Here is a 13,253-nt window from a genome sequence, read left to right as displayed (position 1 = left end):
AGATCAATTTTTGGGATACCGTAGACAACTGACTTGCCTGGTTCAGTTCTACATGGGAGGTACATGACCAGCAACACATTCTTTTAAACCCTTACTCAAATGATTATCTACATTTTCTGTTCCAGTGCAAGTCTTCCGTCAGATGTGCAGTTCATTTTCGGCCTGCCCCTTCACCCAGACTCTGAGCAGCTATTCACGGTACAGGAGCAGAGCCTGTCTCTCATAATCATCCAGTACATTGCCAACTTTGTCAAATCGGGGTAAGTTTTATTTCACATTACCACATTGCCAGTGAGTGATAAGTGCCAATCAGACAGAGAAAGTGCATAAAGAGAGAGAGAGAGAGAAAACATCTACAGAAAAGGAAAGTCAAAGTGAAGGGTAGGAAAGGAAGAGTAAAAGAAAGTGACATAGTAAAACTGCAATATTCTCCTTTAAAGAGGAAAATTCCAATGATTTGAAATTAGTAACTATCAGCCACTAATATATTTATCGGAATCTCTTTGTTACTTCAAATAAACTTTTTAACCAATTTGAAATAAACTAAAATCTCTGTCAACACTTCTCTTTTCAAACCTTTCATTCATCTCTTTTCCCTCCTGGGAAGTGCCTTTTTTTATTTATTATGTTAAATTACAATATAAACACAATTTATTATTGTGAATTCAATGTTACTATCTATAATATTGTTAAAAGGTCTTTTGCCAGTATGCTATTCCTGTCAATGTCTTCCAATATAAGTTATCATGGCAGTATTTACAATAAACACTACTTGCACATACTTGTCACACCCCTTAAGTACAGTGTCTGACCTGTGGTCAAAAAATAATGCCTTAGGCTTTAGTCCATTGTTAAGAAACACTTATCTTTGGCTGTACATGTATCATACAACAAGAGCCCCAGTTCAATAAATCTATCCAATAATTATAGCTTCATTCTGATGATGGAGATAGAAAGTAATTCTCATTCACACAAGGTGACACAGCTTTGAATTCTTAATGTGTGTGGCCAGACAGTAAGAATTTAAAACGATAATGCAAGCTCAGTAAATAATTCCTGCATTCCATCCTGAAGTTTTTTCCAACTTTTTTTTCAGCAACCCCAACTATCCATTCATCTTCTCCAGGAAGTCTGCTAGTGAGATTCTACCTCCATGGCCTAGTTTCTTAGACAGTACTGAAGGCAGTAACTACAAAGAATTTGCACTCACCCTTAAAAATAAAAAAGGATTGAAGACAGCAGAATGTTCTTTCTGGAATGATTACATTGAGACGTTTTTGGCATCCACAGGTAAGCATAAATACACAGTCTGCTATTTCCAGCTTTTGCATGATATAACCCTTAAATGAAGCCATATCAACTGTCTCCAGTGGTCTTAATATCCCAGATCATTACTCAAGGTAAAACAAGGGATCGTCACTTGTTGTCCTGGCCAGTGTTTATGCCTCATCCAACTAAACAAAACTAAAACAGATATAAATGTAGGGACCATCATTAAATTTGCAGATCAAACAATACTGAGGGTGTTTGATAGTGAGGAAGAAAGCTGTAGGAAGTAGGAAATGTCAAAGGATTGGTCAGATTAGCAGAAAAGTAATGGATAGAGTTAAAATGAAAAGGTGGGAAGACTCACAAAGCATGGAATACACAATAACTGGTGAAATATGAGACATATAAAGAAATAGAGGTGCCTTGAAATGCATGTACCCATATCGCTGAAGGTAGCAGGACAAATAGGTAAGGTAGTTGAATAGGCAAACACTGTGTTTCTATAAGATATTCTACCATCTATTTTTCTAAATTCCAGCAAATATTGTGCTAACTGATTCAGTTTCTCTACATATATTAGTGCTTCCATCCGAGGAATCAATCTAGTAAACCTTTGTTGTTCTCCCTCCATAGCCACAACATCCTTTTTCAGATAAGGCAACCAAAACTGCACATAATGCCTTGGTGGCAGCACATCTTGTATGTTGTAAATATTGCTGTAGCTGTGCATCAATAGTGAAGGGATTGAATGTCAACTGCTTTGTCCTGGATGGTACCAAGCTTGTTGAATGTCCCAACAAGTTGTGCATTGTCCATCACAACCCTCACTTAGGTCTTGTAGATGTTGGCAGGAATTAAAGGCATAGGTGGTGAGTTTCTCACCACATAATTCATTGATCCTGACCTGCTCTTGCATATAAACATGCAAAATAGGAGATGAGATAACTATTAAGCCCCTCAAACTTCTTCCACCATTCAATAAGATCATGGCTGATATAGAGTCATAGAGTCATATGTTTGCATTTTGTACACGCATCTCTATCTATTTGTGATAACTTTTCATTACCTTACCTAACAAGAATCTATCTATCTGTGTCTTAAGACTAACCACTGATCCTACCTACACCACTTACTGAGGCAGAGTTCCAAAGTCACACAGCCTTTTGAGAGAAATAAATTATCTTAATCGGTCTCTGGAAAGGGCATCCCTTAAATTTAAAATAACGCCATCTAATTCTGGACTCAGCCACAAGTGGAAACATCTTTTCCACATCCATCTTTTCAAAACCGTTCAGGATTTTATCAACTTCAATAAATCACCCCTCACTCTTCTATACTCCAATGAAGAACAGTCGAAGCTGACAATCCAACCTCGTAACATATTTGAAATAGAACACTAAAATGAGCTCGCTTTACTCGATGACAACTTTTGGACATCACTCAAGTGCTTCTCTACAACTATCTCCTACCAAACAATCTCCATTGATCAGGGCCAATATTGTGATTCCTACAGCTCCATGCTCTATAAACATTCACATCAAAAATTCTCAGTGTCTGGTTTCTATTCAGCAGGTGGGAGAATGGAAGCCTGCATGTTAATGAGGTGATATTAGGTAGTTATGAATGTGATCATGAGCAATAATTCCCATTACTAGATCTCTTATCATGTACTGGTGAGAATCTTACCTCAATGTATGGGACTTGGTTCAGAAATGTGACTTTTTGGTCTCAACCCTCAGAAGGCCCTCACTGACATCTCACCCAATTTTCCCACCAGAACTCAACATTTAGGACCTGGGAAGGTTCTGCCCTGTGTGTGGAAATTAGAGGAGATGGTATACATAGTGACAATCCAAAAGCCAAGGCTATTTCTGTCTGCCATGTGCTCAAATCCCGCTATAGCAGCTGGCCGAATTTAAACTAGTGGCCAAAAATGATTGTTGGTTATTGCAAAAACCTACCTGCTTCACTAATGTTCTTGAGGGTAGGAAATCTGCTTTCCTTACCTACTCTGGCCTAGGTGTCATTCCAAACCACCACTACTTGGTGAAGTCCTTTGGAAATGGCCGAGCAAGCCATTCAGTTCAAAGACAATCAAGGATATGCAGTAAATATTGACCTTTGCCTGTGATATCCATTTCCCACGAAAAAAAGTGAGTGAAGGAGAAGTGGCCTCTTCATGTTGGCAAAAGTGAGGACTGCAGATGGTGGAAACCAAAATTTAGATCAGAATGGTGCTGGAAAAGCACAGCAGGAAAATCGACATTTCGGGCAAAAGCCTTTCATCAGGAATAGAGGTTCTATTCCTAATGAAAGGCTTTTGCCCGAAACATTGATTTTCTTGCTCCTTGGATGCTGCCTGACCTGCTGTGCTTTTCCAGCACCACTCTGATCTAAATCCCAGCCTCTTCATGAAGCCCCATGGTCAAAAATAATTCTTCAATGTTAACATCCATATTTTGTTAAGCAAGTTGAACGTAAATTGTCGATCATACAATTTTACCCGAGCTAGAGTCCAGTCATGAAGAGAGATGGATCTATGAAGATAAATCTGACAGCAAATCAACACTTAAAGACACTTTAGATCTATGCAGATGTTTAAGTAATTAACTGAAACACTTGAGGTAAACACAGTGCCTGAACCTTATAGCATTTCATCTCAGACAAGACTGCTTCTATTCAGAGCTCCACACCTCCTGATGAAAAAATGTACCACATATTTTTTCAGCATGTTTTCTTTGAGGATTCACACAGATGTCAGATTACGAAAAACTGAGACTATTTAAAGGACAGACAGCTTCCTTTTGTTGTCTTTGGTTCTTCTGTATTTATAATTTTAAGGCAAAAAAAGAAAAGATTATTCTCAACTTTTCAGAGTTAATTATGTTTTTGCAAAGGACAGATCGTGTTTCTGAAACCCTCTCACCACCCCCATTGATTTATGCTGCAAGGTGATATAATGCACCTGAGCACTATACTCTCTGGCATCATGTTCAAGGTATTTGCTCTTAGTTTTGACCATTGATGGAGGAAAGTGTCAAAAATCAATTCAACCATGATGAGCATCTCACCTGAACCCCATCCTCTTTCACCTGAATGTGAAAAGAATAGTTATTTTTGTCTAGTTGGTCCAGATAACTAAAACATTAGAGGTTCAAATGGAAGCTAAATGCAGTGCAAATTAAATGAGATGCCTCGTTTACCAGAAAAATGGCAGGGTTGCTTTAATAAATTAACTTCAGCAACTAAGTGGTAAATCTATAAAACAAGTTTCTTAGGAAGACACAAAATAGTAAGTTAAATACAAAAGAAGGGTCACTGGACCCAAAGCATTAACTCTGCTTTCTCTGCACAGATGCTGTCAGACCTGTTGAGTTTCAGCAATTTCTGATTTTGTCACAAAATAGTTAGTATTTTTCAATTCATTCAGGAGACATTCAGTTTCTGATTAATGGTAATCCCCGGACATTGATTGCAAATTATACAGATTTTTCAAAATACTTTGCACGAGCAATTTGAAAAACATTACGTGTGATACATATAGCATGGTTGGAACTGGCAAGTGGACTTCATGTTCCCAACAATTTCCAACACTGGGGGTTTCTCTATTTGTACCAACCGTAAATCAATTGACAGAGATTGATTTCTGTGATTAGTGATTAACTTAGTTTCCCATGTTCTCATCCAAGTACCATCAGCTGCCTCTTTGCATACATGCTCACTGTGCCAATTCAGACCATCCCCAGCATGGGGAAAGTGTAGCAAAAATACTGCACAATCTACAAAATTAGTTAGACAGATGTCTATCACGAATGTACAATTTCATACAAACATTTTCTCCTTCCCTCACCTCCACTTACAACAAAAGGAGCAGAAAAATGAGCTCATATGAAGTGTTTGATCAGTTCACCAACAGTATTGATGCTGTTTCTAATTAGATTTGTATTCAACTCTATTTTTAAGGTATTACTCAACAGAGCCTCAGTAATTTCTCCTTAATGCCTCTCTCCTTTCAAAAGCTCAAAATCTCATCAATTATGGTTTATTCCAGTCTCTCCCTTTCACTCTCCCGTTCTCGTTCAAGCTTGCTGTCATTGTTTCACTTATAAAACGTTTTAAAATGTTTCTGTCTGTGAAGGTGCTGCATAAGTATCTATTGTGATCTTGGGAGGCTGTTCTTTATTTTCACTTACTCCACAAGAATCACCAATTTCTGACTTTACTTGAGACTTTCTTTTTACAGGGAGGGTGTTGGCTCAGAGTCTATGAGTGTAAGGTATTTGTAGGAGGCGTAATTGGGGGCGATGTGTGGTAAGTTGGGTTATCATTTTAATAGTTACCCAGAAGTTACACTAGAATTTTAATATTCTAAATTTTCCAGGGTAACTGTTAACAACTGCAGAGGATTCCCCTGAATTCTTGGACTTTAATAGGCACAGGGAATTACTCATTCGAATCTTCAATTTTTCAGGCAGTTCCCTCAGACTCTGCCACATCAGGGACTTCACAGGATTTTGACAATGTAACTTCCAGGAAGTATTGCAGAAATGACTAACTGGGTCAACTTGTGACTCTCAAACATTTTTCTGTGTACAGGATTTTATTTCTGCCAATATATGAGTTCATTGTAAATTGTCAGCGAAAATTACCAGTTACCAATTACTAATGTAATATGCATTGTGTGCTTGAGAACCATTAACTGACACTCCCTTGAAAGTATTTGTATTCTGCCTGTGAATCTAACACATATTTTATCTTTCAGGTGATGTCAGTGAGAATGAACTGAGCAGAGATCAACGTGGACAAGTCTTCCCACCACCATTCACACAAACACAACCACAGCCAGCAAAGGAAGTTTACAATTAAAATGAAAATATCTCCACCACCATTGACTTCAAATGCTAATTCTGATTTGTCTTAGAAACATTTAATGGAAATTGCAGAAAAGAGTGTAGAAAATATTAAAATAAAGCATTCATAATTCAAAAATGTGCTTACAGTCTGGATCTTATGTCAAGCACTGACCTCAATTACATCAAGTTGACCTGTGGTAAGACTTACCATTGCTGAGCCTGCTCAGTGACTAGCTTCCTCATTCTTTAGATTCCATCTGCATAGAGACTTACTTGTCATCTAATTAATATACAGCATACATTAAATATTAAACTTCCTGCATTTGTAAAGATAGTTGAAATTGGGAAGCACTGGGATTAAGTAATGCATGCTAAATCACCACAACAACAGAGGGGCTGAGACCAGATATATATGTTCATATGTATGAAGAAGATTTCTCTGTGTGGCAACATACAGTGCTTAGTGCTTTGGTCTGGAGACAGTCTATCTGCTGTACATGGAGGCATTTTCAGTTCATACAGCTGATAAAATCATTTAAGATAAGAACATAACAAATGCACCAGCAACTGGAGTTGCTCATTTGATTCCTCAAACCTGTTCTGCCATTCAATAAGAACATAGCTGTCGTGATCTTGGCTTCCACACCACTTCCCTGATTTTTTTTTCCGTCTGTCTCTCCACATCACTGTCTTTAAAGAAGTTGCCTATTTTGAACCTTATTTAATGATCCAGCCTGCACAGATCCCTGAGACCTCAAAGAACTATTCCTTAGCCATTTTGTAACTAACAAATATGCTTACATTCCGTGCATATTCCTGCTTCAGCAGATCTCCGTAAACACTTCCTTTACCCCCAGAATATAGAAGTTTAAATGTTGCACGCTTACTCGTCTATATGTAGAGCTGTCAGTGTATCATGTGGGTGCAATTGTGCAGACAGATGGTCTCAAACACTGATAACAGGTTTCAGAACAACATAGCAAGCAAACCGCATGAGGGCTGAAAACAAAATCTACATAAGTTGAAACTTTTGGAAAGTGCGTAATGGAAAAAACAGCTTGTGTTCATAGATCAGTGAACTTATTTAATGGCCACCAGTTATTTTCCTTGTGAATTCCTTTTTTATTGATAGCCTTTTCAATGCAAGGAAACTGGTTTTACATTTCTCACTCAGTGTCATTGCTCAGTCTGGTGCATCGTTAAGGCATTGTTATTTCGAGCAGAGATTCTGAAAACAAACAGATTTTCAATTCAATCTCTATTTCAGTAAGGATAGGATGGATGCTTTTAAGAATGCTTTAAGGAGAAGCTAGATAAGCATTTAGGAATATAGGAAATAGGAGTGGGAGTTGGCTGTCTGGCCCCTTGAATCTGCTGCACAATTCAATATGAGTAAAGCTGTTCATCCAACTCTGTACCTTGTTGTCACTTTCTTCCGTTCAGATGTAAGAATGTTATCTAACTCTTTCTGGAAAATATTCTATGTTTTAGCCTCAACCACTTTTTAGGTGAAAAACATACTCCACATCTCAGTCCTAAATGTCTGACTCCATACCGTTAGACCATGAACCCTGTTTCTGACTCCCCGATCATCAGGAACATTGTTTCTGTGTTCACACTGTGTCTAGTTCCTGGTAGAATATTGTAGGTTTCTATGAGATCACCACTACTTCACCACTACCAGGGCCACACACACCACCCTCATCACCACCTCCCCCCCCTCAAACCCACCCACATCATTCTTTTAAACATAGTACTAACTGCTCCAGTCTCTCTTTATACATCAGTTCTGGACTCAGTCTGGTAAACCTTTGTTGCATTCCCTCCATTACCAGAACATCTTTTCTCAGATAAGGAGACCAAAGATGCACACAATCCTCCGCGTGTGGTCTCACCAAGGCCATCTCCAATTGTAGTACGATATCCCTGCTCCAAAATGGGAATCCTTTTGCTACGAAGGCCAACAAATCATTTGCCTTCTTCACTGTACCTACATGTTGACTTCAAGTGACTGGTCTACAAGGACACCAAATTCTTGATGTACTTCCCCCTTTTCCAATCCATCAACATTTAGATAATAATCTGCTTTCCTGTTTTTTTCTATCAAAATGGATGATGATATGAAGGAAAAGGGATTAGAGCAGACTTGTCCAATAGGCATGCACAGTGAGGTGTTCAATATGATTTTCAGGCCTATATTTGAAATACTTTTGAAAGATTTTGAAAGGAGCTGATCCTCCAGTCAGAGGCTAGTTCTCTCTTATACTTGCTTCTCATAGGCTCATTAACGAACCTATCGGCAATGCAGGAGGGAGGTGGCCTCTGATTGGATGAGCAGTTATTAACATAAAGTGGGCACTTGCAGTAATGGACAGAGAGACTCTCAGAAGGACAATGTTCTGGCGCGGAGTTAAATCACAGCTAGGCCTTAAGGAAAGATGTGACAGATGGGGAGTGCATGGGGGTATTGCAAGGATGGGGAAGGTGACAGTCAAGCAGGCCATCTGAAACAGGGTCACAGAGGTGTTAAGTAGCTAAGTTGTCAGCGAGAGACTCGGGGAAGGGATATTGAGTGAGTAGAGTGAGGAGTTCAGTGAGAGACTAAGGGTAGATGGGTGATTCGAGAGGGGTGAGTGGAGAGAGTGATGAGTGCTGGGAGGGTGTGACTAATGGGATTGGAGGTTGAGAGAGTGACTCAAGGTGTAGGTGTGACAGAGGGCTTGTTTGGGTGGATGAGTGAGTGAGTGTGTGTGTGAGTGAGACCTGGCACTGGGCATATGAGTGACTAGAGGTCAGGCAGGTGAGTGCGTAAGCCCAAGTCACTTAACCACTCTCTCGTCGTCCTCACCATGCACCTCCTTTCTTTGAACCATTGCGGACACCTACTCAGACACCACACAGGTAGAGGAGGAAAACGAAGGCTGAAAGGAAATTCACTTCCACTCCCCACTTCCATGTGAATTCTGCCGAGGTCAGATTGGATTGTAAGGCACCAGACTTGAACCAATGTCAATGTTGACCTAAACCCAGATCATTAGCCTGGCCCTAGACTCCAGCCCCTTCCTGACTGACCACAACGTGAAGCCAAGATATTTTCTTAACTGAATAAGCAACAAAAAAGGTTTTATTAGTTAACTCCGCAGCTTGGCACCTTTTAATAGTAATTTTAGTTAATTACTCATTTAAAGAACTAAACTTAATGCTTTAGAATTTTTTTCTGATATTCATGTGTGTTACTGTGCCAAATTATCTCGTTCTGAAATTTGCTTTCTGCTGACCCCCTATTCCTGCTATACAAAATCTGGATTAAATGGATTTAAATAATTGAGGGCTCAATATGAGCATAAATGCCAGCATGAACTGGTTGAATTGCATGATCTGCTCCTGTGTCATATACCCTAAGTAACCTTATGTTAAACTTTGAGAGAATTGATTAGAAAGAGGTCTGTTATCCCATCATGTATCCCATAATGGTTCATCAACTGTGATAGAATACAAGTGTGGAGAAAATCTGAAATATTTTAGATGCAGGATAAAGCACAGAGTTATGTGTTTTTCACAGAGAATAGGAACACAAGCCAGAGTGCATGACACCCAGGATCAATGTGTTGGTGGCACAAAATCTTAGCCCAGTGTAAAAGTCAGTCAAACAGGAGGGCAGAAACTGAGGGGAAAAGTAAGAGAGAAAATTAGTAATAGGAGAAAATTGAGAAGTTTGTGATTTTAGATTGAAAATAGTTGACAAAAGATGATCAAGAAGTAGAATGTTCTCTTAATTTAACTTTCTACAAAAATATTTGGAGGAATCATAAGATTGAAATTCAAAGGAAATCTAATGTTATTATTAAAAGCCTGCCAAAGGCCCACCACAGACTGTATAAATCACACATATATTGTTCAATACTCATTAACATCTGCATTCAATAAAGAATTCAGTTCATATAGAAGTGCATTGCTTTAAGAAATATTCCTTCCGATACTTTTAATGTAAAATCAAATGTTCCTCTGTCATTTTTGGATCTACATAGGTTGTTCATCAACACTAACAGCAGCTGCTTTCTACAAAGTTGTCACACTAACAAAACTGTATGGAAAAATAAAGATCGCTTTCTTATTTCATGATATTGAGATGTCCCAAAATACATTACAATCAAAAGAGAATCTTTGGCATATTAATTGAAAACTTTTTCAGTGATGTTGCTTCAGAGATAAATGTTGAGCAGGTTAGCAGAGAGCTCTTCTATTTCAAAATAATGTCATAGGACCTTCTCTATCCATCTCAGAGGATGAATGGCAGTCTCATCTGAAAGATGAAACCTGAAAAGATCAGATTACATGTTCAAGGATTGCAAGTGAAATGCTGGAATATCAACAAGTCTCCAAAGGTGAGGAAGTGAGGACTGCAGATGCTGGAGATCAGAGCTGAAAATGTTTTGCTGTAAAAGCGCAGCACGTCGGGCAGCATCCAAGGAGCAGGAGAATCGACGTTTCGGGCATGAGCCCTTCTTCAGGAATTCCCGAAGAAGGGCTCGTGCCCGAAACATTGATTCTCCTGCTCCTTGGATGCTGCCTGACCTGCTGCGCTTTTCCAGCAACACATTTTCAGCTCCAAAGGTGAGGACACAATTTATAGAAGGCAATGGCTAGGGGATCCGTAGGATCCTTGATAAGGTTACACTCATGTAAGGAAAACACGGACAACATATTTGGCATTGTGGTCCTGAGCTAGCCTGTTCCCATCTTGGGAGAGCAGAGCAAACATTCTGAGCTTTTAGATCATTTATGGTGGCAGTTACAAAGTTTCAATCGGGCCAAGCTTCCTGAGAAATGGGTTTGCACAAGAACAGATAGGTTTCATTGAAATGCTCAACAAGCTGAGTAGACCTGCTGGGAGGCGTTCTCAGGAAGCTTGCAGGATTGTTAGATTTGGATTTGTGCCTGCTGTATCATTGCTGGCCTCCAGACAACCTGGAATGGGAGGCAGTTGGGAAGGGATTATGGGAACAGAATGGAGAACGGTAATCTAGATGTAGATCCCATCCACGCTGTATACTTTTGGTACCTTTCCTCGATAAATTATTTCCCAACTCATTGATTGAAAACCTCTGCCTGGCTTCACTTCTCGTTACTAGCTTCCTAATTTTGAGTTTACTCCCCGTCAATATTTGAATCTTTCATCACAGTTAGTAACATGTCAAAAACAACCTTGTTAATCCGTTTCATATCTTTAAATACTTCAATTAGTTTACCTCCTCTTTTCCTTCAGCTTTCCCCATAACTTGAACATAATTTAATGCCAACAAATCTGGCAAGTTTTCTGATAGTGATGCATGTTGACTTCCAACAAAAACTGGATTCATTTACTTCTTTTCTTTTATGTTTACGTGGCCTGGCCTCATTTACTCCATACTTAGCATCTGGCAAAGACTGAATATAAAGGTGTAGACCAGACTAAAAATGAGGTCACAGCTAGTCCAAATTCTTAAATTACAACAGGGCCTCATCTGTCTCAATTGCTTGTGCCTGAAGTTGAGAAAGGAATGCAAAACATTCCATCATGGCAAGCTGGAGAGAGAAGAAAAAAAATCTCCAGCTGGAATCATGATAAATTCAAAATTCCACATGTCACAGGGAGAAGGCTATATTTTTTCCCTGTATTGCAAATGATATGGAGGTCTCTTGGAGTGCTTTGGCCTGTGATCCATCAAGGAAATAACTGGTTTGCACATTCCAAAGTGGCTTACTATCAGGACTTGTCGTTGAAAAATAAATTCTTTGGCACCCGTTTATACAAACCTCATTATAACATTTTAAAATGGGATATGAAACAAATTTTTCTGATGTAAATGAAAGGACTTTTACATTTTGGTGTTCTCAGTATCCTGCTATTCCTCTGTGTAATAAACGTATGTTTTGCCGCCAGTCAAATGGCTAAAGGAAGAAGCCAGGAGGAAGAGGAAATGGGAAAAGAAGGGAGAGGGAGTAGGGGAAAACATCAGGCACCTATTTGTTTCTACTGACATTCCAGTTCTCTTAGAGGATCATTCCATCAACACCATTTTTCCAAATTCCCAATTTTCAAACCATCCACGATATCACGTCACAGCATCCCCTTTGCAAAATTCCTGAAATAGATATCGCAAGTTAAAACATTTGTATAATAACTTTATCCAACAATGTATCCAATTATATATACAAACTATTCACCTTTGTGCATTCCCTTCACACCTATGGGTGCTTTTGCCTGTCCTTTTACTATTACTTCCAGATAAGAAGTACTTGTACAGTTCTATACCCATAGCTGCAGTGGACTTTTGATACTTTCTCTGGGTGAGAATGCAGTTGCCCTTGAACAGCTCTGACCTTTGTTAGCATGGAGTCAAAATTCATAACCTTGCTGTGGACTGCAGCAGCCTGACTGGAAAACAGCAGGAGGTCAGGTGGAATGGTAGGACCATGCTTCTGTTTTATTGAGCTACTGGCAATGCCCACACTGCACTCCCAATCCATGCCCAAGATCATATAATCTGTTAGAAAACAGATTGCCAGACTGCTTTAAGGTCCGTAAGCTTAATTGCACACTATGATTCATTGCCATGGATGCGGCAGTCTGAACCTCTATAAAAAAAGCAAGACCCGCATGACCTCTACCTGAACTGCTATTGCAGCACTGAGACATTGGACAGCTTTCCCATCAATTGTAATGACAGCACCAGGCATTGCACTATTGTTGGGTCCATACTTGTCAGCATGAGGTTGACCACCCTATCCATGCTGGAAATGATAGACCCTGAGTCCTGCCACTGTTCCGATTTATAGCTGGACCCTTCCATGTTCCTCAGCAGTGCAGCAGCAGGTAAACTGTCCCCAGGGCAGACGTTGGTTGGAGACAGGAGATAGAATGTCAGCTTTTATGATGAGGAGATTATAAGTGTAGAAACTCAAATCGGGGCCAAATGAGGTCACAAAAGTTTTCTTTATCCTAAGACAGTGTAATAAAGTTGGTGGTGAGTTTACAAATTTGTAACAGTGCCTTTGGCCTTCTCAATGTTTCGTTGGGGAAATTTGAAACTTATCCAGTACTTGATGCTAGACAACAAATTTCTGCAAACCATATAAGGCAGCTAATGT

General features: G+C 39.4%; 2 protein-coding genes across 7 annotated transcripts in view; one reads left to right on the top strand and one right to left on the bottom strand.

Moving 5' to 3' along the window:
* tg (thyroglobulin) overlaps window positions 1-6,230 on the top strand; it is a 366,459-nt gene extending 360,229 nt beyond the window's left edge. The window contains exons 46-48 of the mRNA XM_072569545.1: window positions 126-260; window positions 1,097-1,290; window positions 6,032-6,230. Of these exons, the coding sequence (XP_072425646.1) occupies window positions 126-260; window positions 1,097-1,290; window positions 6,032-6,135 (433 nt within the window). The 3' untranslated portion in view covers window positions 6,136-6,230. The remainder of the gene's footprint in view (window positions 1-125; window positions 261-1,096; window positions 1,291-6,031) is intronic.
* Window positions 1-13,253, bottom strand: part of sla1a (Src like adaptor 1a) — a 241,687-nt gene that overhangs the window by 198,836 nt on the left and 29,598 nt on the right. For 2 of the 6 annotated variants that reach the window (XM_072569996.1, XM_072569998.1), the window contains exon 1: window positions 11,372-11,553. The exons of 2 other annotated variants lie outside the window; for them this stretch is intronic. The gene's annotated coding sequence lies outside the window, so the exon portion shown is untranslated. Of the gene's footprint in view, window positions 1-6,330; window positions 6,404-11,371; window positions 11,555-13,253 lie in introns of those variants that run through there. 2 more of the 6 variants (XM_072570003.1, XM_072570000.1) reach the window with 2 other exon arrangements.

The sequence above is a fragment of the Chiloscyllium punctatum genome, chromosome 5, assembly GCF_047496795.1.
Source record: "Chiloscyllium punctatum isolate Juve2018m chromosome 5, sChiPun1.3, whole genome shotgun sequence".
Lineage (NCBI taxonomy): Eukaryota > Metazoa > Chordata > Chondrichthyes > Orectolobiformes > Hemiscylliidae > Chiloscyllium > Chiloscyllium punctatum.
Note: the sequence above shows the minus strand (reverse complement) of the source record. Positions and strands in the feature narration are given on the sequence as shown.